Genomic DNA, 25,837 nt, shown 5'->3' on the forward strand with positions numbered 1-25,837 from the left:
GGGCTGAAAGCACCACCTGGATTCAAATCCCGGCTGACGCCTCTGCCCAGCTCTGAGACCTTGGATGAGTCTGTCCCTATTTCCTTGGGATAACATTGGGATGGCCTCACAGGCCTGCTGGGATCACATACACACACAGTGCTAACTGCAGCGCCTGCCCATAGCTGGGCAGCGGAATGCCTGCTGTCACTGTCGTCAGTAACTGGACAACCTCCGAGTGCACCGAGAACTCAACGCCTCACGGTGGTGTCTGCCTGTAGTATTTCCTTCTTCTTCTACAAGCAGATGTTTGCCTTTTCAAGGACTACCTCCTCTAGAAGTCTCTGACCCCCGATCTACCATGGAGGTTTGTTTCCTGCTCCGGGCTCCTACTGTCCCTACACCTCCCCACTGCCGCCCTGGGGACCCTGGGGCTGAAGTGTGCCTGCCCCGCCTCAGGCACCGCAGACGCCTGACTCGTCTTTGGGCCCCAGCACACAGAGGGTGGACCTTACGACACCCAGGCTCAATAAATCAACAAGACACTCAGGGAACAAGGCCATCTGTACTTGGGTGTGTTCCTCCAACCCCTGTGTATGGCTCTTGGGGCACAGCCCCTGTCTTGACTCATGTCTGGGTCTCCAGTATCACCCATCTGCAGCTGAATACCCATCTTTCAGCTGGAAGTGAGATGAAAGAAGCTCAGAGAAGTCAAGTACCTTCTTCCACCAGGCAGAGCCAAATGCAGGGATCCCAGAGTCCAGGGAAGGCAAGGGTAGGGGCGGGCGGTGGAGAACAAGCAGAGGACCTGAAGAGGAACGTGACAGTGCCCAGCAGAGACCTGGCAGATGGTCGGGGCTCAGGAAAGGTTACCTGACATTCCTAGGCACCAGGGTGACACGGAGCAAAGAGTCTTGGAGAACCCCACTTTGCAACGCAGTAGGGTGGCTTAGGACACATTGTATGGTGTCTCAGAGCTTCAGTGTCCCCTCAGGCAGAGAAAGGTGACACCTGGTGGGGCCGTTCTGAAGAGTCAGTAGGGAAGAGGCCAGGATGGATGCTGGCACCCAGTGGGCACCAAAGTGGCTTTTCAGGGGGTGATCCCCTTCTCCCCAGAGGTGCCCATACTTGTTTTGCAACCACATTTTTTTATTGTTGATCTTTAACTGTGTCACATGAAGGCTGTGTCCAACTGCAACAGCCCACTTGCTTCAGAGGCCCCCAGGGCTGCCTGGCACAGCTGCAGCGTGTCTGCAAGGGCCAGTGGCTGGGACGTCTCAATGATGGCAATGGTCTCCCCGAGCTCGGTGCACATGATCGTCTGCTGAGGCTCGGGGGGTGGGGGCGGGGCAGGAGGGGGCGACCGGGGAGGCTGCAGTGTCAGGGTCCGTGCTTGGGCGTGGACCCGCTGATGCAGTCGCAGGCCCGCCATGGCACGGAACCAGCGGCCACAGGTCCCGCAGTAGTAGGGGCTCTTGTTGTAGAGTCCAGTGATGGGAAGGCGAGGCGCGCGGGCAAATGCCACTGGCCGCAGGTGCAGTCTCCGGTGCTGCTGTAGGTTAGAGCTCTGTGTGAAGCGCTTACCACAGTCCAGGCACTGGTAGGGACGCACGCCTGTATGGGTCAGCTGGTGGCGGCTGAGGTTGGCCAGAGAAGCGAAAGTCTTGCCACAGGCATGGCACTGGAAGGGCCTCTCGCCCGTGTGTGTCCGGAGATGGTTGCGCACGTGGACCAGCTTCTTGAAGCCCTTGCCACAGACGCCGCAACGGTGCCGCCGCTCAGGGGGCCCGTGGACGGCGCGCCGGTGCCGGGAGAGCCGGGAGGCCGAGGCAAAGGATTTGGGGCACTGAGGGCAAGGCAGCTGGGCAGGTGGGGTGGGAGGGGCTGGGGGGGGAGGTGTGGGCTCGGCTGGAGCCAGGGAGGCCACCGCAGATGCTACCGTGGGTGGTGCTGCTGAGGGGGGTGCCCCACTCTTGCCTGCGTGCGTGCGCCGGTGGTAGAGAAACTTGGTCATGTTGCTGAATGTTTTGCCACAGCGGCAGCGATGCAGTGGGTTGGCAGTATGGGCCCGCCGATGGGCCACCAAAGTGAGCTCCGTGCCAAAGCCACGGCCGCAGTCCACACAGAGGTAGCGGGCTTCACCGCGGTGCAGCCGCAGGTGCTGCTCCAGGGAGGCTGCTTTCTTGAAGACCTTGGAGCAGGTCGTACACTCATGGGTGCCACCCACGTGCGCCCGCCCATGAGCCAGAAGCCGGTTTGCAGAGCTGAAGCTTCGCTGGCACTGGCTGCAGTAGAAGGGGTGAGCCGCTGAGGCTGGGCCGTGGGATGCCCGCCGGTGTCGCCGGCGTGTCCCTGCTGAGGTACAGTGTGGGGGACCATCCCCACTGCCCTGGGCCTGGCCAGCTGCAGACTTGTCACCTCCCTTTGCATCGTCACCAACCTCGGCTGCTGCCTCTTCCTCTTCCTCTGTCTCTTCATTGTCGTCTTCATCATCTTCCTCCTCCTCCTCTAGCCCATTGTGCTCTTCTTTCTCTAGGGAGTCAAAGTGGGTGCCTTGATGCTCCAAGAACTCCTCGGGGGTGGTACAGAGGGTAGAACACTCGGGGCACTCGTAGGGCTCCATCTTGACTTCGAGTGGAGCAGGGGGTGGAGGTGGTGGTGTGACGGGAGGCAGAGGCGGTGGCACCGGAGGTTTAGCTGCTGCAGTGGAAAGGTGCTGGGCCTTGCGGTGAGCCACCCACAGCTCAGGTGAGGGAAACAGCTCCTGGCAGTCTCCACACTGGTACTGGATCTGGCTTGCAGACTCCCGCAGGTGGGCATCTTGGTGAGCAAGGAGCTCCCTGGGGGAGAGGATGAGCTGGCTGCACTCACCGCACTGGAAAGGCCCTTCCTCAGTGCCTGGCACCAGCTCCGGCTCCAGGCCAGTGTCCTGGGTGGTCAGTGCCTCCTCCTCTGTGACAGTGGGCACGTGCTGCTCCTGGTGTGAGAGGACTTCTTCCAGCGTGTTGTAGAGGTTGCCACATTCAGAGCACATGAACTGGAAGAAGAGGGAGGAGGCAACGGCCTCCCCAGGTGTCATCTCAGTCAGCTCCGTTGACAGCTCCATCTTCTCCCCTAATATCGGTGCTGACATCTCCATTACCCTTGGTGACATTTGTGTCGGCATCTCAGCTACCTCAGCCACTTCAGCCACCACCTCTGCCATTGCGCGGAAGGTGGTGCCTGGAGAAAGGAGGGGGGCCTAATGAGACACCAGGAACTCAGGGGAGGGGGGATGTCTCAGGAGTTCCCTTGCCCACGTCATCACTCACCAGTCTCTACCAATCAGCAAGTCTGGATCCAATGTTTATACCTCAGTCTTCAGTGAGCCCATGACTCTGTAGTTGAACTGCACCCCATGGCGCCCAGGCATCTGCAAGAGGGAGACAGCCCTCCTCAGTCTGGCCTCTGAGGCCACCCTCCTTACCCAGAGGGCTGGTCACACCCTTTCCAAGAACATAATGTATCTTTAGGGGCCTGCTGGCTTTTGCCTGTGCATGTCCTCTCTTTGCAGCATCTTTCCTCCATCTATGTGTACACAAAGGGATGCAGCAAAGTTTAAGAGCACAGGCTCTGGAACCACACTGCCCTAGGCTTGAATCTGAGCTCCACCACTTACTTTGTCTCTCTGAGACTGTCTTCTCACCTGTGAAATGGGCTAAAAGTACTAATGACCACAAAGTCCCTGGTACTTGATCAAGGTTAGATAGAATCATTACTTGTAATTCTCCAGAAATGTTTTCCTGTTCTAAGTCTTTGATGCTGCTATTCTTTCTGGCAAGAAAGTTTTCTCTTCTTGTCTAACAAACTCCCACCCAGCATTTCCTTTTGTGAAGTCTTTTTAAATAACATATCTATATCCACAGGGTGGTGGCCACTCCCTCTTCCTTGGGGTTCTTTTTTTTTTTTTTGGCTGCATCTCTCAGCATGTGGGATCTGCCCTAACCAGGGGTTGAACCTGTGCCCCCTACACTTATAACTACTGCAACACCAGGGAAGTCCCTCCTTGGGGTTCTTATAGTATTCTGTGCCACCTCCATTATAGCAAATATCATGAACTTGAGATAAACTCATCAGACTGAGAAGGCTGGCAAGGCAGATGTGATGCATTGTAGGGGCTGCTGTCATCAACAAAACCACTGATCAAGTGCAGGGATTTTAACTTTTGAACTTCCCTCTATGTGCCCCCTATCTCCCTCTATTGGTGTAGGCTCAACCCAACCCAGGCCCCTTCACACAATGGGGGTACAGAGTCCTTCAGACTGCCCCCACGCACGCCTCAGTAGTAATTTTCCAAATATAATCCCCACCATCTCCATTTCTTCTTCAACTCATCTGTTAGTGCCAGAGTTCAGCTTTCAGGTGTGCACACAAAAGTTTCTGCACCTTTTAGCATGTGGGATCTGCCCCCGACCAGGGGTCGAACCTGCCCCCTCCACTAGAAGCATGGAGTTATAACCTGTATTGCCAGGGAAGTCCCTCCTTGGGGTTTTTATGGTATCCTGTGCCACCTCCATTATCATAAATATCATAAACTTGGGACAGAGTTAAAAATGTTAAGCTCCCAGAGGTCTCATCACAATAGGCACTGAGTATATTTGCTGAATGAATAATGCTCCTTTCAGGAAGTGAGGCTCTGAGAATTTAAGGGTCTCTGTGCACATTCCACTTTTCCCACCAGACCAGCCCTCCTATTAAACTGTGAATTCCCACAATAACAAGGCCCATCACTGGGCCCTGCTATCAGCTGGTGTCCAATATATCCTCCTTGCGTAAATGATTCATTAAAAGCCCAAGAGCTAACTTTTTGACTCCTTCCCTAATTTTGAGTTGCCCGGGGCCCTGGCACACAAAAGCCATTCAACGGATCTTCCCGGAAACCAGGGGCCTGAGAGTTCAACTTTTCATTGTTTACAGCTCTGGTGCCAAAAGAGAATTCCCCTTTAGCGAGGCCCAGCGCCTGGTGCAAGGCTTTTACACAGGAGGCACCCAGTAAATGTGTAAAAAGACCCGAAGTGTGGACTTTCCTAGTCAACATTTCCCATTTCCCAATCTTGGATTGTGAACTACTGAGGAGAAAGATGGGTTTATTTAGGGAATCAACAAAAGTCCTTCAAAAAAGAGCCCCCCAGGGGTCTGGAAGTTCAACTTTTCTGAGACACAACCCTTTTCTCTGACCAAACTTATCAACGCCGCAGCCTGAGAGAGCCCTGCAAACAGCGGGGGGCCTGCACGCCACAGGCGCTCAGTCAACACTACAGGGCACCGAGGAAGGAGCGCTCTTTCCACTCCGCGCCGCTCCCGCCCTAGCGCAGGCCCCAAAGCTCCTCGACCCTCGGTGTCCCCTTCGTTCTCCCTCCGCCCTCTCCGTATGCCCAGCGTTCTCTTCCCCGGCCCGCCCCGGGGCGCCCTCACCCGTCTCTCTCACCTCCTGCAGCCCCCGCCGCTCTTGACACAGACCCTCAGTTCCAGGCGTGCGGGACCCCTCACTATTCACACCTCCCATTGGGCGGCTCCCTTACCCCTGACAGCCAATCAGAGCCGAAAGCGGAGGGCACGCGCCCTTGCGCCTGCGCGTGGACGCTCAGGCGGGGCTCGGCGAGTTTCTCCACGCACGCAACTGTGCCCTGTGGGCGGGGCTCCGGGCTCGGAGAAGCGCCTGCGCAGTTCTCCCGGGTAGCTCTACCGCCAAGTCTGAAAGTTGAGTGAAAAGAAATGGCATCACGGGAAAGCAAGGGACCCTGGAGTGGACTGGGTGGCAAGAGACCTTAACAGAAGTGTAATTTTATAGCTGAAGAGACCGAACATGTCTGAGAGCACAACTTTGGAGTCAAACACACTTGGGGTATTTCCCCTCTGTGGACCTCACTTTTACTCCTGAATAAAATGGGCTTGAATCAAATCTACCTCAAAGGCTGTTGAGGGGGTTGGATGAAATCAATCAGGTAGAAATACTCAACACAGGGCCTGATATAATGCGGATGCTCACTATAACCCATCTAACCTGGACATAGTCCTTCCCTGTTTGTAAAATTGCTTTCCCTTCCCTCCCACTCTTCGGTGAATTTAATGATATTCACTTATTGGACGCCTACTGTGTGTCTGGCCCAGGACTGGGTTTCAAGAGGTGACAATTGCCATAAGAGAGGGGATTCCCTGGTGACTCAGAGGGTAAAGAGTCTGCCTGCAATGCGGGAGACCTGAGTTAGATCCCTGGGGTGGGAAGATCCCCTGGAGAAGAAAATGGAACCCCCCCCCCCCAAAAAAAAAAAACAACAAAGAAAATGGCAACCCACTCCAGTGTTCTTGCCTGGAAAATCCCATTGATGGAGAAGCCTGGCGGGTTACAGTCCGTAGGGTGGCAAAGAACCATAAAAGAGAAGGGAAGGAACTCTTCCGAGGTTACTGCTATAGCCAGTGCGAGGCAGGACCCAGGAGTCCCAAGGGGATGGGAACCGGTCCCAGAACCTGTCCCAAGACACTTGAGGGCCCTCACCTTGAGTCACCCAAGTGGGGAAGGGGCAGGATGGCCAAAACGTCCAGGGCTCTGCCGCAGGATTGGTGGGGGTGGGGGGTGGTAGTACTTAGACGTGCAGCCTTGACACCAACTCTCTTGATATAGACCTGCTTTTGTCAGAGTGAAATTGGTAGGTGCAGATTAGAGGCGTATTGAGAGTTCCCTGTGACCTTGGAGGTCAGAGATTTTAAAGGGTTTGGGGGGCAGGGCGTTAGAGTTCCTGGAGGGGATTCTGACTGTAACGGGGGAGTCATGACGGACACCATCCTGAAGTGCACAATCAAGATGTAGGGGCCTATTGCAATCAAGAAGGAGGTACTGGCTCCTTAAATGAGACGGAGAGTCCTAGCCTTGAGTGAGGAAGGAATTTATAGGGTGGGATGAGGTGGGATTCCAGTCGGGATCACGAGATGGCACAGATGGGGTATAGGTTGCCAGTAGAAGTAAGGGGCAGTCTAATGGAGGGAAGTCCAAGTCCTGATCATAAGGAGTCTTGGCACTACCCAGAGCCAGGACGATCGTGATTATGATCCTTTGCCACGGGCAGGTGAAAACAGTGGTAACGTGGGCTTCTAGGTCGTGATTAGGAGGGGGTTGTAGTCCATGACATGAGTAGTTTCAGCAGGTCGGGATGTGGGGCAACAAGGACACTGTAGCTCGAGTCGACCCTGCAAAAGGGTACCACCAACTCCAGCCCAGTTGCGGCGCCACTTTCGCTCTGCGCAGGCGCAGCACAGGCCTGCCAGACACTACGGTTGGGGGCGGACCCAGGGGAGGGGCCTGGAAGCTCTGCGCTTGCGCTTAAGGGGCGTGGCGGTCGCACCTGCGCGAGTTGGGCGAAGGAGGAGGGGCGAGGTGACGCAGGCGTAATAATAGAGAAGGTGCCAGAAAGATCCAAAACAAGTGGCTGCGGCCGTCGCCTGGGAGTCGTGAGACGCCGGAATTCGGTAAGGCTATAGAGAGGCCTACAAGCGACTAGTGGCGGGTAGACGGGACCACCTGGGTGCTGGGGAGAGGGAGGTACCGCCCTTCCAGGGCAAGAGGGTCGGATTCGGACAGCGCCACCTGTGTGGGGCGAAGGGCGGCTTTGGTCGGTCTCATTGTAGGGGACAGAGGGTCACTTTCGGGCGGTACCACTTAGGTTGACCTGTATGGCCGATCGGACAGTACCTCTGGACGGAGCCAAGGAGCATGTCCGGACAGTATTGCTCACAAAGGGCGATTGGCGGGGTGCCCCGCGTCGGGCCCCCAGGCTTGTTCGGACCGAGTCACTTGCTGTGTTGGGAGGCTTGTTCGGAACATACCACCTAGGGAGGGGCCCTCGGGTCTGGCCAGTCCGAGTGGTAGGAGGATGAGCGGGGTCTGGCGTCTGGACCTGTTACTAGGGGACCTCGGGCGATACCATTCTCTTGTGGCAGAGAGGGGAGGCTCCAAGGGCTGGGACTGAGGGTGGCCCTGCCGGGCTGGACGCGGCTGGGGACACGCACAGGCAGGGGTTGAGGTCTAGGTCCCCGCGTCGCTGACCACTACCTCCTGCTCGCTGTGTGGGTTCTAGGCCCTGGTTCTGAGCTTGTTCTGCCCCGCTCCCCCGGGTATGGCGCTGACCGGGTCGACCCCGGCCCCGAGCTGGGAGGAGGATGAGTGTCTGGACTACTACGGGATGCTATCGCTTCACCGTATGTTCGAGGTGGTGGGCGGGCAGCTGACCGAGTGCGAGCTGGAGCTGCTAGCCTTCCTGCTGGACGAGGTCCCGGGTGCCCCCGGCGGCCTGGCCCGCGCCCGCAGTGGCCTGGAGCTGCTGCTGGAGCTGGAGCGCCGCGGGCAGTGCGACGAGAGCAACCTGAGGCTGCTGGGGCAACTCCTGCGCCTACTGTCCCGCCACGACTTGCTGCCGCACCTGGCGCGCAAGCGGCGTCGGCCAGGTATGGTGGAATGGGAGGGCGACCGACTTCCGCTGGGGAGAGGGCCTTGCTTTCGCTGGGCCTCCCCAGTGCCTGATATGAAGACAGCCATATCAGACAGTATGTGTCTCATCGCACTTTCCTCCTCCCAGGGTATCAATGAGAAACACGAGAGGGAGGAGGCATGGCTTTGGGAGGGGTGAGCTTGTGAAATTTGGCCACGTCAGTAGTGATGTTTGTGGCCACTGTTTACGGAGGGCTTACTTCATGCCGGGCATAGCAGTAAGTCCTTCTTCATGTGTACTATCACCTTATGACTCCCCACCCCCACCCCAGTAATCCTAAGTGGAAGTCCCGTCAGTGTCCCCACTGTACAGGGAAAGCACAGTAGGTTCAGAGAAGTTAAGCAGCTTGCCCACATATAACAGTTGAATCCTGTGTGTCTCTGGGAAATAGGGAACAGGAGGTACAGCTTGATGAGACTGACAAAATGTTTGTTCCCTGAGGTTTTCATTTAGTGGGGGTATCATACTATAGAGGGCTTCCCTAGTGGCTCTGTGATAAAGTATCCGCCTGCCAATGCAGGAGACACGGGTTCAATCCCTGGGTCAGGAATATCCTCTGAAGAAGGAAATGGCAACCCACTCCAGTATTCTTGCCTGGGGAATCCCATGGACAGAGAAGCCTGGAGGGCCACAGTCCATGGGGTTGCACAAGAGTTGGAGGTGAGCAGCGACTAAACGATATCAGACTATGAGACAGATGAATGACTTATTATTACTGTTATTTTAGTCTATGAAGATAATTTTATTTGAATGATTTACTTTTAGATGTGGTTATGGAAAGACTGAAGCAGAAGAGTGGAGCACAGAGAGTAGGAACTGTGGAGTGTTTCAGAGTGAAACGCCACCCCCTTAAGTTTTTATAACCAGTTAAGTCCTTTCCGAGAAGGTGACGTTTGAACTGAGGCTGCTGTACTGCCCGAGTGTCTAGATCTCAAGAGGAAAACATTCTAGGAATAGGGAAAGACAGACTGTCTAGTCCTGAGGTGGGACTGAGTTTGGCACTATCTGAGGCCAATGTGGCAGGAGCAGAGATGGAAATAAGGGCAGAGAGTAGTTGAGAAGCCGTGTCACACAGGAGCTTGCAGATAACACAGCTGGAATTCAGATCCTGCTAGTTTGTCTCCAGAGTTAATGCCCTTAACCCTTGTAAGGGAAGGACTCCTAGAGCAGTCCCGAGCAGGTGAGGAGCCCCTTGTGTGCTGAGGCTGTGAACTGTTGAGCCCTTGGCTGGGTTACTGGAGGTGCTGTGGCTAGTTTGGGGAGGGCGTTTGTGAACTTCCCTGTCTAGGGTAAGCCCATGGGGTTTGGATAACCAGGAGAAGGATAACCTTAAGGCAGAACTGACAGCATTTTGGGAAAAATGTGTCTGGAGGTCAGGCTCTGGAAGAGAAGATTTGGGGAGCTTGCAGGGGCCTGCCTACTCCTTAGGGCCTCAGGGAGACCCAGGGGTGGTTGGGAGCGCGTAGGCAGCGTTGCCTGAATCCTGACCATAACTCAGCTTACAGAATAGCTCTGACAGTTGGTGCTGCTGTAGACATGGATTGGGTGGCCCCAGGAGGTGATGAGTCTGCTATCCTGGGAGGCACGGAGCAGTTACTGGGCTGGAGGTGTTTGAGGAGGAGTGGCTGTCTGGGCTTTGACCTCTGGGGAACTCAGGCACCCTGTGGGGCAGGCTTTCATCTTTGGGGGGAGGGGTGAGAATTGGAGGCTGGGCCTGGGAGAGGCTGGAGGTTTCAAATACTTTTTTCCATCCCCTGCCCCATCCCCAGTGTCTCCAGAGCGCTACAGCTATGGCTTGTCCAGTTCTTCTTCACGGAGGATGGAGGGCAGCTGCCGTCGCCGTCGCCAGTCAAGCAGTTCTTCAAATGCTGAGCAGGGTCAGTGGGAGACAGGTGCGTGTCCCTCACTGGCCCTTCTGAACCCTCATGAACCTACCTTATCCTGACCCATCAAGAAAGGAGCCTGAGGGGTGATTTTGCCTGTTTCTCTTTTAAATGTATATATTTATTTTATTTTTGGCTGTGCTTGGTCTTCATTGCTGCACTCGGGCCTTCTCTAGTTGTGGCAAGTGCAGACTGCTCTAATTGGGGTGTGCAGGCTTCTCACTGCAGTGGTTTCTTGTTGCAGAGCGTGGACTCTAGGGTGCACGGGCTTCAGTAGTTGCGCAGATGGTCTCTGTAGTTGCAGCTTGTGGGCTCTAGAGCACAGTCTCAATAGTTGTGGTGCATGGGCTCAGTTGCCTCAAGGCCCATGGGATCGTCCCAGATCAGGGGTCGAAGCAGTGTCCCCTGCATTGTCAGGCGGATTGCTTGCCACCGGACCAACAGGGAAGTCCCAATTCTGTCTCATTTTCCTTTGTGTTTGTGTGTGGGTTTGTGTATTTATTGCTGCAAAGACCTGGGTCCAAAAGTAACCTGTGCAGTTGTCTCTTGTGGTTTTTTGTCGTTTAAGTGGCATCACCTTGTAGGTGTTATCCTTCACATGGCTGTATTTATTGGATGTGTTCCTGAGATTTATTCACATTGGGTTTCTAACTGGTTTTGTTACATTGCCATGGCAGTGAATTTATCTATTCTCCTCCCCTCTCCCAAGTTTTTAATCATTCAAATGTAATTTCAAATACACAGAGAAGTTGAAAGATTAGTACAGTGAACTTGTTCATATCTTTCACCTTGATTCAGTAATTTTAACGTTTTGCCAGTTTTGTTTTGTGTGTGTGTGTGTATGTAACTCTGTGGTTTTTTATTGAACTCTTTGAAAGTAAATTATAGGCATCAGGACACTTTACCCCTAAATTAGCAGGCATCTCCTGAGAATCAGGAGATTGTCTGATACCACTTCAAGACCATTATCATACCTGAGAAAGGGCATGAGCACTAATCCTCTGGTATCCTAATGAGCCTGTCTCAGATCTTCTCCATACTGTCTGGACTTTCAGGATCCACTGACAGATGTGTTGTTGTGCACTCAGTTGTTAGTCACCTTAATCTCTACTATAGAACCCCCACCCCCTGCCACCGGGTAGCTTTTTCTTTATTTCCTCATGACATTGACCAGGCCACTTGTTTTTTAGTGTCCTGATTGTTTCTGGATGTGTCTGATAATTTCTTGAGAGTATCTTTTAACTTATACCTCTGTCCTCTGTATTTTGGGAATGGTGTTTAGAGAGTTGGTTAGATTCAGGTTATGTGGATTTGGCCAGGATGTTCCTTGGTTGATGCCGTCAGCTTCACGTTGGAGCACATGAGGAGACCTGGTTTTCCTTTTGTGAGCGAGCAAGTTTGTTTACCTGGTTATCTGGTATATTTGCCCTTAGTACAGAGGTATTTTTCTCTTCGTGGTTAGTAGATAATCTGTGGGATGACATTTTTACCCGTCCTGTTCCCCAGCAGCATCCCCAGTGGGTTTAGCAGCCGTTGGAAATCTTTGCCTGAACCAGTTGTTGTACTGGTGTTCTCACGGTGATGATTTTCTGATTCTCTCCTGTGTCTGTTATCTGGCATTTTCTCAAAAGGAGTTTTAACTTTACTCTTTGCTTCCATCCATCCCTCCCTCTCTTTTCCAAGTGAGGAGTGTCACCATGGACTCATATATACTTGTGTGTTTAAAGTGTTAGAATCAGTTATTCTTCCTGATGTTCAAATTGGCTAGCTCCTGTGTCTTTTTGGTGTGTCTGCTTCGTTCTTTGAGTGCTTCTTGGTTTGTAGGTAGGACTGCAGGATGTCCTGGGTTCCCTTGTATTTTCCTTCCCCAGCCCTGGAATCAGCTGTTTCCAGAAGCCTGGTTTCTCTTAGAGGCAGTGGTATTTAGAGACCAAGATTCAGGGGCTGAGTAGGTGCATTGTTTCTAGGCTCTTACAGTGAACCAAACTAGAAACTGTGCCTTTAAATACAAATTCATGTTAGTATTTTCAGTTCAAAATTAACATTACAAGGACCTTTTTTTTTAGTTTGTTTTCCTGACTGCACTGAGCTGGCTTGTGGGGATTTTAGTTCCCTGACTAGGAATTGAACCTGCATCATTGGCAGTGAAATCACAGAGTCCTAACCACTGGACTGCCAGGGAAGTCCTTACAAGGACATTTTTATCTTAGTCTGAAAGTCTTGGTAACATTAAGACATGGACTTATTTGCTTCATTTTACAACAATAATAAAACAATTTCAAACTTAAGAAGTGCTAACCATGTCTATTGAATGAAACATAAGATTTTTTTGTGTGATTTTTGTTTTCAGAGTATATCCTACTAAGAGTTTATGGTCACAATATTCTTCCTAGTTACTTAAAATCCTTTTCTCCTGTTGTGTGTTACTTATTCTATATATGTGTAGATTCATTTGTTTCTGTTTAATTTTATGCTCTATTTTGCCTCCTTATTTTTTTGAGTATGTCATAAAACAGTTACATGATTCCAAAGTCAAATCTAAAATATGCAGAAAATATGTTCTTAGAAGTATCGTTTCTTTTGTTGTCTCTTTTTCCTCCCAGTAGATAATCAATTTCATTTCCCCTATAGACTTATAGTGTTTCATCTTGCAGAAATAGCAAAAAATGTATACATCTTGTTTCCTCTCCTTTTTTATATAGAATGTAGCAAACTGTAGCTACTTGCTTTCTTTCACTCAGCAATCTATTTGGAAACTCCCCTGTGCACTTTTTGTCAGACATTTACATTGTTTTCAGGTTTGCATGGTTAGAAACTATAAACAGAGCTCCAGGCTCCCGCAGCTGTTGTCCTGCCTGTTTCCTGGTGTGAGTAGTCAGGGTTTCTCTAGGGTCACACCTGAGGGTGGAACTGCCAGGTGGGGTGTGCTCACCTGTCCTACATGATGCTTACTTGTCTGTACTCTCCATCTTCTGGCCCAGGAAGCAGAGGGGCTCACCCAGGGTCCCCCAGCCCAGAGTCCAGACTTGAGCGCTTCCTTGGGCTCCCATCTTGATGCTCCACCTGTCATCTGGTCCTCAGCCTACCTCATCTTTCTCTCCTCAGGTTCTCCCCCAACTAAGCGACAGCGGCGGAGTCGGGGCCGTCCCAGTGGTGGTGCCAGACGGCGGCGGAGGGGGGCTACCACCACTCCCCAGCAGCAGCAGGAGCCAGCCCGGCCCACCTCAGAAGGCAAAGTGACCTGTGGTAGGTGTTGGTGTGTGCCTCGGGGAGTGCATGTACAGTGTAGAGCTGGAGGCGGGTGAAGCAGCCCCCCGTCTGACACCCAGGGGGTGGGCAGCGGCTCGGGCACCTGTTCAGCACAGCAGAATTCTTGCCCTTTCTGTAGCCATCTTGGTGGTCTACCTCCCACCCGTAGTTGAAGGATTATGTTGTGTGTAGCCTTCTCCAGGAGGCCTTTCCTGACAATCCCTTACCTTCATTTTCATTTTTTATTGGAAGAGCCAAGCAGAGCCTGAGAGGTTGGGCTTGGCAGGCCTCAGGGCAGATGGGAGTTAGATTTTATACTAGAAGTCAAGTCTTTCCAAGGGAGTTTTTCTTTTAGCGTGGCAGTAAGGTGAACTCTGATTCCATCTAGAAAATCAGTGAATGAGTTAGAATTTGCACAGTGTTTAGAACACTGCTGGACAGGCACATGCTCTGCCAGGTACCTGGGAAATACAGGCAACAAAGGGGAAGCAGGGACCTGAGTGGAGTGGCTTCAAGTCTAACACGGATGGGGCTGAGGTCTGGCCTGGGGTAGTGGCATTGGAGAGGCGAGAAGGAGGTGAACCTATGGAAATAAACCATAGAGCTGACTGGACCTGCAGACTTGTTGGGTTGGGTGGGGTAGGGGACTCCGCTGTGCAGACTCATGAAGACCTTCCCATGAGAAGTTCTCACTGGTTGTGAGGAGAGGACTCACTCTCTCACACTCCCACATGCTGCTCTGGTACCCCTTCTGAGTGGGACAAGGCTCGGTCACAGGGTATCAGCTAGTGAGAGGCTCAGGCTGGACTGGGTGGGGATGGGATCACAAGTGGGAAGATTGAGGGGGAGTGGCAGCACTCTGCATTCCCCAGGAGACCTCAGCCTCCAGTGGGGGCGGGAGGCCTTCCTCCTCACCTGCAGAGCCTCCACCCCTCAGGAGCGCATGCTCTGCCTCCTCTCGGTGCCCAGTTCGGCCCCCCAGGCCCTGGGCACCAAAGCCACCCCGTAGCCGAGGCTGCAGATACCTGCCCTGGGTGCTGTCAGGAGGAGCAGACCAGCAGAACCAGCCGTGACCCCAGAGGGCCCCCACGTGAGGGGGTGGCTGCTTGGTTGTGACTCTTCCCTAGTCAGGTGGTAATTAGGGCCACCCCGTGGCTGGGGGCCCGGAGAGCCTCTGCCTCCCTGGGGAGCAGGCCAAGCTGAGGCCAGGGAGCGGTCTTGCTGCTGGAGGCTTCAGCGTCTTGACTGAGGGTGGGGAGGTGGTTAACCTGGGTGTGACCGGTTCCTGATGTAGGGGATGAGTGAGCAGGTCTGACTGCTGACTCACCAGGCAGGGTGGGGCCGGCGTGAGGCTCTCCCCTGTAGGGCCCAGGTTTTCTCCCCTGAAAATGGAGATGGCTTAGTCTTGGGGTTGGAAGGAGGCCCTCCAGACCTGAGGAAGGGGGGCCCCCCTCCTCACCTGTGCCACCCGTGGGGTTGGAGCCCCCAGTCAACGGCACTCCGCTGAGGGATAGAACCAAAGTGAACTCCTGAGGGCCCCAGAGTGTGAGGAATGGGCCCTGGGGGATCCTGGACTCAGCCACGGGACCTCTGAGTTTCCTCATCCCTCGTCCACTGTGCTCTGTGCTGAGCGTGCTACTCCGGACCTTGAGTCCTCAAGATGGCCCCTGAGGTAGAGATACCGTCCACCATCGTGTGGAGCGGACAGGCTGGGCAAAAGCCTGGGTTTGTTCATTTGGTTGTCACACGCGTTTATAGAGCACTGACTATGTGCTCACATCCCATAGACGGGACGGGAGGCCCTGCCCTCACGGGGCTTGTATTCTGGTGGGAGGAGAAAGCTAAGAGAAGGAAGAGAGAGACTGACGATGTCAGCTGTGGAGAGAAACCAGCAGGGACAGGGCATAGAGAATGATGGGAAATGCAGTTCTAGATGGATTTTCAGGGTAGGGTGGTCTAGGAATGCCTCTCAGAAGACAGGGAGAGAGGCAGTGGGTGTGGATGGCCGAGGAAGGGTGTTTCAGGTTGAAGAGACAGCGGGAGCTGAGACCTGAGCAGGGACATGTCAGTGGTGGAGCGGAAGATGGCGAGCCTGGAGCAGGGGGAGTGCGGGGGCGGTAAGGAGGCCAGGGCAGGAGAGTGACCAGGGGCCTGTCCTGCAGAGCCAGTGAGCCTCAGGCCAGGCCTTTGCGTCTTTTAAATGATGGGAAGCAATTGGAGGGCTTGAATGACAGGCTGAGCTTTGCTTCCACTTCCCCCCGCCCTCAGTCTCTTTGCCCATCCCCTCATCTGTTTCTGGATAAGAAACAGAAGCAGACAGACTAGCATTAAGAACCTCAACCCCGGGCTCCCCAGCACCCAGCCTCTGCCACTGTCAGGCCATGGTTTCATTAGCCACGTTGTTTTGGAGTCAGTTCCAGGTGTCCTGTAGTTTCAGGGGTAGGTTTTTCACTGTGTATCTCGAGAAGATATGAATTGAGTTCCCTGGTGGTCCAGTGGTTAGGACTCAGACTTGGCGCTTTCCCTGCAGTGGCCCAGGTTCAATCCCTGGTCAGGAAACTAAGATCCTGCAACCTGCACAGCTCAGCATCTGCCCGCTGCCTTCCCCCCGGCCAAAAAAAAACTCACAAAGGAAAACCCAGTAACTTCTTACTCTTAAATGTCTTCTCAGTGCCTAAATGTTTAATTATTCTAAATATTGGTGCTCTTGAGTCTCTCCTAATCTATCGGATCCACCCTGCCCATGCACCAGCACCACCCCCCACCCCCACCCCCTGTCTTGTTCCTCCCCCACCCGCCTTGCATTGTATTTGTTGAAGGTAGTTGTGTGGTTGTGTTTCCCAAAGATTGGATTTTGCCAACTACATTCTGCGATAGGATTGACTGACCATGTTCCTCTGTTGTCTGTTTTTCCTAAAAATTGATAGTTGGGCCTGGAGAGGCCTGATCAGATTCTGGTTTGATTTTTTTTTTTTTTTTTAATTTTGGCTGTGCTGTGCGGCTTGCAGGATCTTAGTTCCCTGACCAGGGATCAAACCCCCCGCCCTCAGTAGTGAACACGTGGAGTCCTAACCACTGGACCGCCAGGGAAGTCTCTTTTTTTTTCCCAAGTTCACTTCAGTGGCCTGTGTCCCCACAGTTCCTCCCTGTCCATTAGTTCAGGAAAGTTGAAGGACTTCTGCCTATGCCTTGGGGAAGAACCTGGAGCCGGGGTAGGGCGGGCTGTTGTCCAGAGGAGGTGCTGGCGTTGGGGGACAGAGTCTGTCCCGGCTGCTCTCCACTGGGTACCCATCCCGTTGGTCCCCAGCTTTTCCTGTTACTAACTCCCGGAGGGGGGACCTGAGTGAGAGTCGTCTCTGGGCTCCAGCCATATGCAGCACACGGTCTGGCACGCACGGTGGCTTACCTGCTCTCCCGGGGCCTGTGTCCCTCAAATGTTCCCCGATTCCCCACTGGAAAGCCCCTCCCATTCCCTTCTGGGGCCCATTTTGCCCCTGAAGAGAGACTGATGCAGTGTGGGGTAGGGGAGCCAAGGGGGTGCTGGTGCCCAGTTGAGTGCAGGAGGCAGGAGCAGCTCTCTTCTCTAAGAAAACCTGGCCCCGCCCTCCACCCTGGGGGCAGGCAGCGTTTCCTACCTGTGGAGAGGGACCGCAGGCAAAAGCTCCATGTTCCTGGCCCGAGGAAACTATTCAGCTACCTCTGGCCTTCCCCCAGTGCTCCCTGGCTCTGTTCCTGACCCCCCTGCTTCTTGGTGTCCTGAGGCCACTTCCTTCCTGCTGCTTGCAGAGGGCTCATTACCTGCCAGGCACTGACCTCAGTCTGCCCTTTACCTGCATCCAGCCTTGTCATCCTCACAGTGGCCCCATGAGAACAGGTGCTGGGGTGAGGTGGTTTTATGGAGGAGGCCACCAAGGTGCGGAGATGTGCGGTAAGCTCGGAAGACCCCAGACTTCCCGCCTCCCCAGCCTACCAGGGCGCAGTCAGCCCGGCCCCTCCAGGTGTCCCCTTGTACCCTTTTCCAGCGTGATCCGCCCGTTCTGTCCCCCGGCCTATGAATGCCCCAAGTTCATGCTCTGCCTCTGGGCTTTCACAAACACTGATCTCTCTTGTGGGAAAGCCGCTGTTCTCTTTTCACTGCTTGTTTGCCTCGACCTCCTTGTCCTCCTTCACGTTGCATTTCCAATGTCATTTCCTGGAGAGGTTGTCTCTGATCATTCTGATCTAAATTACAACTCGCACTCTATACTTTTCTCTCCTGACCCTTGGAATGTCTTTTAATTATAGACTTCTGTGTATGGTTGTGTGAGAGGCAGCACACGGTTTAGGGATAGTTGAGAGCTTGGGCTCTGGAGGCAAGCATCTAGGTTGGAATTCCAGCTCTGCCATTTCCTGCCTGTGTGGCCTGGGGCAGGTGACTCACCCTCTCTGCCTGAGTTTCCTCGTCTACAAAAGGGGACAGCAGCACAGCCTCATAAGGTTGCAGGCATCATCAAAAGGGTCAGCAGGTGTGAATGAGTACTTGGTGCAGTAAGTACTGAGTGTCACGTGTGTGCGGTGGGCTTCCCAGGTGGCACAGTGGTAAAGAATCCGCCAGGCAGTGCAGGAGATGCAAGAGATGCGGGTTTGATCCCTGGGTTGGGAAGATCCCTTGGAGTAGAAATGGCAATCTGCTGCAGTATTCTTGCCTGGAAAATTTCATGGACCGAGGAGGCTGGCGGGCTACAGTCCATGGGGTCGTGAAGAGTCAGACATGACTGACCAAAGCACAGCACGCAGGGTGTGACCGCACAGAGTGCTCCTTGGTTGCGGCTCACAGGTCTTACAGTCCCACTTGTGTCTCCCCAGCGCTCCTGGCACTTAGTAAATGTCTGTTAAACGGAAGAATGAATGGGATGTGCGGGTCCCCCCTGGTCCAGTCCTCCTTCCACCCCAACCGTGCCCGTTGGGCTCTGTGTGAACAGATAGGCTTTCCCACATGTCTAGTAGCCAGCTGTGCTGAGGAGAAATGCCAGCTGGGGGGCGGTTCACCTGGGCGGCTGCAGGCCCCAGGCTGCCGGTGAGCCAGGCCTTGGTGGGTGACGGGCATTCTGGGCAGAGGAGATGGCCAGCTCATTCTGTGAGTAAGGCTTGTGCTGGGAGCACTTCCCTTGTGACTGGAGGGCAGGGTATGGAGGATGGAGCTGGGATTGCAGGAGGAGACAAGGGAGGACATTGGCTTGGGCCCAGGTGAGCAGGCACAGGGCTTAGGCAGGGGCCATGGGGGTAGAGGGGAGTGTCGAAATCACAGTTCCTGTTTTTGGGGTGCCTTCTGTGCCTAGGCTCTGGGTCGAATGCTTCATGCGTTGCCTAATTTGATCCTCATGACCCCGTCGTGCAGCAGGGACCTCTTGTTTGTTTATGTTTTTCAGATGGGGAAACAGGCTCAGAGAGGTGAGGTCACATGCCCAAGGCCCCACAGCTAGAGAGTCGCAGAGCCGGGACTCGCCTCAAGGTCTGTCATTCTCCGCCACCTGGCTCTGTGCCTCTGCTGCTGAGCACCCCCGTGTGGCCTTGGACAGGTGCTGCTCCCCCCACCCCACCCCGCCCCCTGGTCCCCTGCTTCCCAGCTCATGCCTGTTGAGGGCCTGGTCAGATACTCAGAGGCGTCAAGGATGTGGGCCCAGAGATCTTGTCTGATGCTAGGATGGAGGGAGCCAGGCCTGAGTGTCGTGGGAAGTCTTGGGGGTCCAGGCTGGAAAGGTTTTCCTAGGCCTCGAGCAGAGAGGGTGAGTTTCCCCTCGAGGCAGAAAGAGGAAGCGTTTGGGGTTTGGGGTGGGAGGAGGAAGTGGGTGGTGCTGAGAAGTTGCCTGGGGAAGCGGGGACCTGCCTGCTGCTTTCTGCTCTGCGGCTGACACAGTCTTTGAAAGGTGAAAGGAGTCAGGGGCCTGACACTCCCCTCCCAGAGCTTCAGCAGCCTCATCTGTCAAAGAGGGTGAACGTGCCCCTGCATCCGTGCTGCTGGTGCCTGCCGTTCTGTAGCACCCACTGATGGATGGTCGTCTGAACAACCCTCTCCAGGAGGGACTGTCCTCTGGTTTAGGCAAGACCCTGGGCTCAAGAGAGGTGGTGACTCATTCCAGGTCACATAGCTAGTGCCTGAAGGCTCTTGGGGCGGGATCAGCTCCACTGACCTGAAGCTGCTGTCTGGGCCTGGGAGGGTCCCTGCCCTCTGACCCTCGCACTGTCACGCGCTGCCATTCCCTGCCCGTGGGACCTTGGGCAGGTCACTTCTCCTTGCTTTCATTTGTTGTTCAGTTGCTAAGTCATGTCTGACTCTTTGCGACCCCATGAACTGCAGCAGGCCAGGCTTCCCTATTCTCACCATTTCCTGGAGTTTACTCAAACTCATGTCCGTGAAGTAAGTGATGCTATCCAACCATCTCATCCTCTGTTGTCCCCTTTTCCTCATCTGGCTTCATTTCCTTATCTGTAAATTGGGGGGATACTAGGGCCTGCCTCACAGGGTCCTTTGAAGATTAAATGAGTTCATATGACTCTGCTGCTTGTCATTTCCAGCTTACACCTGATCATCAGGGCAGCCTGTGTTGTGAGTGGGTATCAGTAGTCAGCAGTCAGATTCACAGGTGGGAGTTCAGTCATTCCACTGAACTGAGGGGAAGTGATACGCCTGAGGTCACATTTATAGGGATGGCCTTGGAAGTCCCACGTCCCACCCCCTGCCCAGAGCTGCCACCTCATTTGGGTGGATGTGGGCAGGGTTATAAGTGACAGACACACCTCAGACTGGCTTAAGCAGAAAGGAAATTGATCAGAGCTGAAAATCCAGGTGCTCCATGTACACATGATGAACTCAGGAGTCTTTTCCTGTCTGTCCCTGGCCTTGTATAGGTTTCCTTCTCCCCGCCCCTGGCAGAATAGCCCCCAGCAGGCCTGGGCTCAGAGCCCACCTTCTGGGCAGCCTTTGTGGAACTGAGAGTGCCTGCTTCTGTAGAGCCAGCCCAGTTTGGCCTTGAGTCTCCTGGGCCTGGTGACTGCCTGGTGGGTGGGGGGCTGGGGATATGGTTGGCCCCACATGAATCTCACTGTTTGGGGGCAGAAGAGGGGGACGGCTGGTTACCTAAAAGCCAGTCCATTCATTCATGCGTTGGTTCTGTCACAAATGTGTATTGAGTACCTACTACGTGCCACGGGGCTACCTATACAAGCGAACAAGAAACAAAATTCCCTTCAGGGAGCTCACATTGGGGGCAGATAGGTGATTAGCTTGACAGTGAATGAAAGCTCGGGGTGGGTTAGAAGATGCTAAGTGCCGGGGGAGGAAATGGAGCAGAAATGGAATGGGGTCTGGGAAGTGCAGAGGCCTGGGGGCGGTGGTAGATTGGATGGTCAGAGTAGGATCACTGGGAAGGCGGCGTTTGAACCTGAAGGAAATAAGAGAGTAAGTCCTGCAGACAGTGGGGAGAGACCATCCCTAGCTGGAGGACGGGAGGGCCAGAGCCAGGTGGAATCTGCGGGGTGTTGGGGGGAGGAGCACGGAGGTGGCGAGGCTGGAGTGGGGCACGTGAGGGGAAGCGCAGGGCCACCAGGTCAGGAGGTAGCAGGTCAGACCACAAGAACAAAGCTGAGTGAGGGTGTCACCCACACTTGGGTGTGGTTACCAGGAGGAGGAAGGATGTGGGGCCAGGGCAGTGCTACTCACGCTGAGGCGCAGTGGGGAGGGGAGGGCGGGTGGCGGCCCCTCCCTGACCAGTCCCTCCTCCTCCACAGACATCCGGCTCAGGGTGCGAGCAGAGTACTGTGAGCACGGGCCAGCCTTGGAGCAGGGCGTGGCCTCGCGGCGGCCCCAGGCACTGGCACGGCAGTTGGACGTGTTTGGGCAGGCCACCGCGGTGCTACGCTCCCGGGACCTGGGCTCCGTGGTGTGCGACATCAAGTTCTCCGAGCTCTCCTACCTGGACGCCTTCTGGGGTGACTACCTGAGCGGTGCCCTGCTGCAGGCCCTGCGGGGCGTGTTCCTGACTGAGGCGCTGCGCGAGGCAGTGGGCCGGGAGGCCGTCCGCCTGCTGGTCAGCGTGGACGAGGCCGACTACGAGGCTGGCCGGCGCCGCCTGCTGCTGATGGAGGAGGAGGGGGGCCGGCGCTCGCCCGAGGCCTCCTGATCCTGGATGCGGCAGGACTGACCCCACCTCCTCGCCTCTGGGCCGCCTCCTCCCTGGAGGACGTCGACCATCTCTGCCCCTAGAGGACTGTCACTCCAGCGGCGCGCCGAGGACTGCGACAGACACCAGGCCCCTCGCCAGACCCTCCCACAGGATGTGGGCTCTGAGGCCTAAACCACTTCCAGCCGAGTTTCCTTCCCAGCCTCCCCTACCCCCCACTCCACCCTGAGGTGTGTTCCTTCAGCTTCAGGAGGCCAGGGGCTCAGGCATGCAGATCTGAAAGGAAGGGAGGCATAGCCCCTCTCACCAAAGGCCCCTTGCACATTTTCTCCCAACCCTGGGCTGTGTGTGTGCACCCACACTACCCTCTCTGAAACCACCCCTGGGCGCCTGCCCTGGCCTGCTCCACTTACTTCTTTGGCCTTCGGGCTTCTCTCTCAGGATCTCTGATTATACAGTCCCTTAGCCCTGAGCTTCAGTCACACCAGTGGGCACTGGAGCTGGGGTACACCTGGGGCCTGCTCACGTTGCCCACACATCTCTACAGCCAGCTGGGGCTCCACCCACGAACCTGGCCTCCACTTTCTCCTGCTTCCTGAAGCTGGACACAGACTTGCACACAGATCTATGCCCAGGGTGTCACGTGTGTGTCGCAGCCACATCAGACCAAATGTGTTATTTCCTAGGAGGCCAGGGCAAGGATCCAGCTTCCTTCTCAGAAAAGGGGGAGGCAAAGGCTTGGGGCTATTGGCCAAGGCCTTGTACCAATGGCACCAATAAAACTGCCCTGGCTGGGGCACAGGTGGGCAGCAGGGCTGTATTCTTTCTTCATGGGCTGGAGGAAGGAGCTGGTGAGAGCCAGGGCCAGGCATCAGTCCCAGAGTTCCTGGCCTGGTGTCGGGCTGGAGGGTGGGCAGGATGCTGGACCATCATGTGCTGGCTGCTGCCCCAGGCTTGCCCTCCTCTGCTTGGCTTCAGTTTCATCTATCGAAGGAGGAGATACTGCCTTGGAATCACAAAGGCTCTCCCAGGCTTACTCACACATGCTTTGCTCCTGTGTATTCTGGGGAGTGCTGGCATTTTTAACCCTCAGTGAGGTGGGCCAGCTTCTTATCTCCCAAGGCCAACAGAGTTCCAAGGGTTTGGAAACCAAAGGGCTCAGCAGCCAGTTCTCTGCCTAGAAAGCATCTCCAAGTGGCTCTCCACCCCTCACACCTTCTAGGCAGTTATCTTAAAACCTGGATCTCTGTTCCTCCTCCTGAGGGCAAGCATTTCTTCCTGGTATCCTGTGGCTACAGCTGAAGTTGTAGCTTCTTACTCTTTACCCACTCCTTGTTTAAGACTGTAGGAACTCAAGTTTCTTACACAATATCCAGGGTTTTACTTCCTGAGGGAGAAGGGGCCCAGGGCTGGGGATGGGGTGGGCAAGGGTTCCCAACTGCTGGCTTTTCTTGGGGGAAAGCATGTGCTTCCCATACCTGAGAGTCCCTTGGACTGTGGGGAGATCAAGTCCTAAAGGAAATCGGTCCTGAATATTTATTGGAAGGACTGATGCTGAAACTCCAATACTTTGGCCACCTGATGCAAAGAACTGACTCATTAGAAAAGACCCTAATGCTGGGAAAGGTTCAAGGCAGGAGGAGAAGGGGATGGCAGAGGATGAGATGGTTGGATGGCATCACCAACTGGATGGACAGGAGTCTGAGCAAGCTCTGGGAGTTAGTGAAGGACAGGGAAGCCTGGCGTGCTGCAGTCCATGGGTGGGAAAGAGTTGGACACGACTGAAGAGACTGAACTGAACTGAAAACCTGCACATGGGAACCTGTCCTGGACTCCTTACCTGTGTTGATAGACAGGGATACAGTGGCAAGTCCAGGAGTTGAATCCTGCCCGGGAGTCAAGACCTGGTCCATCCCAGACTGTCTCCATTTATCTTCTCTGGGCTCCTAAATAAGATTTATTTAATACTTTGCCACTCTGTGTAAGGTAGGGATTTTACCATTTTTGACAGGAAATGGGTTCAGAGAGTGAAAGTGACTTGCCTGAGGAGTAGAGAAGTACTGAGATGGAAAACAGCTCTCCTCGCCGTTGCAGGCAGGTTGGGGAGGCAAGCTGGGGCTTCCACGAGCTTTCTCCTTCCCTCAGCTAGAGGGCTCGGCTGGGGTGGGAATAGGCTTTGTTTTCACGACCTTTCAAGATTTGGAACCCCTGCGGTAGTCGGGTGGGAGCTGCTCTTTGTCCTCGCCTCCCCCGCATTTCACTTCTCCCTCAGGCTCCCACCCTGAATTTAGGAATGGTGGGCCCCGCCCATTTACTGTACAAGATTCAGGCCCTGGCCCTGCCCCAACCTCCACACCTAGGCCCCCTTCAGTTCCCTGTTAAAGCTCAGCCCCGCCCCATTCCTTAGGCCTTCCCTACAGGCCCCGCCCCATTATTTAGGCCCCGCCCGCTCCACTTTTTTCATGGGGGCCGTTGGGAGGGAAGTGTGTATTTTGTGGCACGTGCACACCGGAAGTAAGTGATCCTGACCTCGAGGCCAAGCGAGCCTGAGGCCTCCGGAGCCTGCACAGGCGCAGTGCATGCCGGGAATCCATGGTGGCGGGAACCTCGAGGCAGTGTCTCGCGCTTCCAGAATGTCCCGGAGCGTTGGCCTGGGCTTGCTGGAACCCGCGTCTGGTGTTTCCCAGAGTCCTGAGGCTGAGAAGTGGATAAAACTCAGGTTCTGAGAACAACCGGAGAGTTCAGAGAGCTTCGGAACTCTAGAAGGATTCTTTGGAGCAGGACGTAGACAGGCTGCAGCCAAGAGAAATAGGGGCCTGTGGGAGTTCAGAGGAAGGCGGACCATGATTTCACAGAGGAGATGAACCGGGAGCTGGCTCTTGAAGGACGAGTAGGAGTTCAGTAGACTGACAGAGAAGGGCCATTTCAGGCAGAGCGCGTTCCTCGAGGAGGCCTTGGGAACGTTCCTGAATGGGATGTGACAAGACAGAGTCAAAGGTAAGTTGCAATGCAGTCAGCCCCGCCCTCTTTCGGTCAGCAGTCATCTGCTACCACAGTAACGGCCGACACCCAGGGGCCCCCGACAGTGACCCCAACGGTGTGAGGTGGTTGGGGAGGCAGGCTTGGTGTGCCTGGAGCTGGGCCTCACATGTTCCCCTACTCCTAAGGGGGCCCCGGCCTGGGGCTGGCTGACCCCTGCTGGGGACACTGAGAGTACTCTAGCCTCAGGGTGCTGGTTCTGGACCGCTCCTTTTCTGGTGGGGGAGCCAGACAGGACACCGTGGGTCACAGCCCAGAGTGGCCAATGACTGAGATGACCCCCAGGAAGGCTTCATGGATTAGAAAGCTCCCTTTTCATTTGATGAAAAGTTACCAGGACTTCCCTAGTGGTCCAGTAGCTAAGATTTCAGGTTCCCAATGCAGGGGGCCCAAATTCCATCCCTGGTCAGGGAACTAGATCCCATATACCACAACTAAAGATCCCACATGCTACAACTAAAATCCAGTGCAATCAAATAAATAAAATATTTTTTAAAAAATTACTGCCACCAGCACCAAGATACTTTTTAATTGTGAAATATAACATTCATAAAAGTGCATAAAAATAAATGTACAGTTAAAAAGCTGTTGTAAAACACCTGCCCCATGAGAAGACATCCATTAGTAGCACCCTAGTAGTCCCCACCCCCTTTCTGTCATGTGCTCCCTCCTGATCACATCCCTCCTGGTTCCCTAGCTAGAAATACTATCCTGGCTCTTAGAGTAATAATTCCCTGCTTTTAAGTTTTTAGCTTTGTGTCACTCAATGAAATAGTTAATTTTCTCTTTTTTAACTTGATATAAATAGAATTGAACAATATGTGTCCTGTTGCCTTTGGTTTCTTTTGTTCAGTGTTGTGCTTGTGAGATTCTTCCACGTTTTGTTTATTTGTAGTTGACCCATCTTTATTGCTGCGTAGTATTCATTGTGAGCTTCGCAGGTGGCTCAGTGGTAAAGAATCTGCCTACCAATTCAGGGTTTGATCCCTGGGTCAGGAAGATCCCC

General features: G+C 54.3%; 2 protein-coding genes and 1 long non-coding RNA gene across 5 annotated transcripts; 1 reads left to right on the top strand and 2 right to left on the bottom strand.

Moving 5' to 3' along the window:
* Positions 1–525: 525 nt before the first annotated feature.
* ZNF526 (zinc finger protein 526) lies at positions 526–5,559 on the bottom strand. The gene is made up of 3 exons (XM_019979574.2): positions 5,447–5,559; positions 3,291–3,391; positions 526–3,201 (listed from the first exon to the last, which is right to left on the bottom strand). The coding sequence occupies exon 3, from the start codon at positions 3,182–3,184 to the stop codon at positions 1,151–1,153; it is 2,034 nt and encodes a 677-aa protein (XP_019835133.1). The 5' UTR covers positions 3,185–3,201; positions 3,291–3,391; positions 5,447–5,559; the 3' UTR covers positions 526–1,150.
* A 1,771-nt stretch (positions 5,560–7,330) lies between these two features.
* DEDD2 (death effector domain containing 2) lies at positions 7,331–22,601 on the top strand. 3 transcript variants are annotated; one of them, XM_070771137.1, is made up of 6 exons: positions 7,331–7,482; positions 8,091–8,457; positions 10,271–10,393; positions 13,490–13,630; positions 19,011–19,124; positions 21,401–22,601. In XM_070771137.1, exons 2-6 carry the CDS (start codon positions 8,130–8,132, stop codon positions 21,790–21,792), a joined length of 1,098 nt encoding a protein of 365 aa, XP_070627238.1. In that variant the 5' UTR covers positions 7,331–7,482; positions 8,091–8,129; the 3' UTR covers positions 21,793–22,601. The 3 variants fall into 3 exon arrangements, with proteins under 3 accessions (XP_070627238.1, XP_070627239.1, XP_019835475.2); XM_070771138.1 differs by having other exon boundaries at positions 19,011–19,191; positions 21,401–21,647; XM_019979916.2 differs by lacking the exon at positions 19,011–19,124.
* LOC139177132 (uncharacterized) lies at positions 20,523–24,174 on the bottom strand. Its single transcript, XR_011561606.1, has 3 exons — positions 23,835–24,174; positions 23,633–23,738; positions 20,523–22,776 (listed from the first exon to the last, which is right to left on the bottom strand). It is a non-coding gene; the product is annotated as an uncharacterized lncRNA (long non-coding RNA).
* Positions 24,175–25,837: the final 1,663 nt, after the last annotated feature.

This window comes from Bos indicus, chromosome 18 (genome assembly GCF_029378745.1).
Source record: "Bos indicus isolate NIAB-ARS_2022 breed Sahiwal x Tharparkar chromosome 18, NIAB-ARS_B.indTharparkar_mat_pri_1.0, whole genome shotgun sequence".
Classification (NCBI taxonomy): Eukaryota; Metazoa; Chordata; class Mammalia; order Artiodactyla; family Bovidae; genus Bos; species Bos indicus.

What these genes read in the sequence shown, in the direction of transcription:
- ZNF526 (XM_019979574.2), bottom strand. Translation starts at nt 3,184, where the DNA reads ATGGCAGAGGTGGTGGCTGAAGTGGCTGAGGTAGCTGAGATGCCGACA.
- DEDD2 (XM_070771137.1), top strand. Translation starts at nt 8,130, where the DNA reads ATGGCGCTGACCGGGTCGACCCCGGCCCCGAGCTGGGAGGAGGATGAG. An exon ending in GCGCAAGCGGCGTCGGCCAG is followed by an intron (nt 8,458 to 10,270) that starts GTATGGTGGAAT and finishes CCCCATCCCCAG; the next exon opens with TGTCTCCAGAGCGCTACAGC. An exon ending in GAGCCGGGACTCGCCTCAAG is followed by an intron (nt 19,125 to 21,400) that starts GTCTGTCATTCT and finishes CCTCCTCCACAG; the next exon opens with ACATCCGGCTCAGGGTGCGA.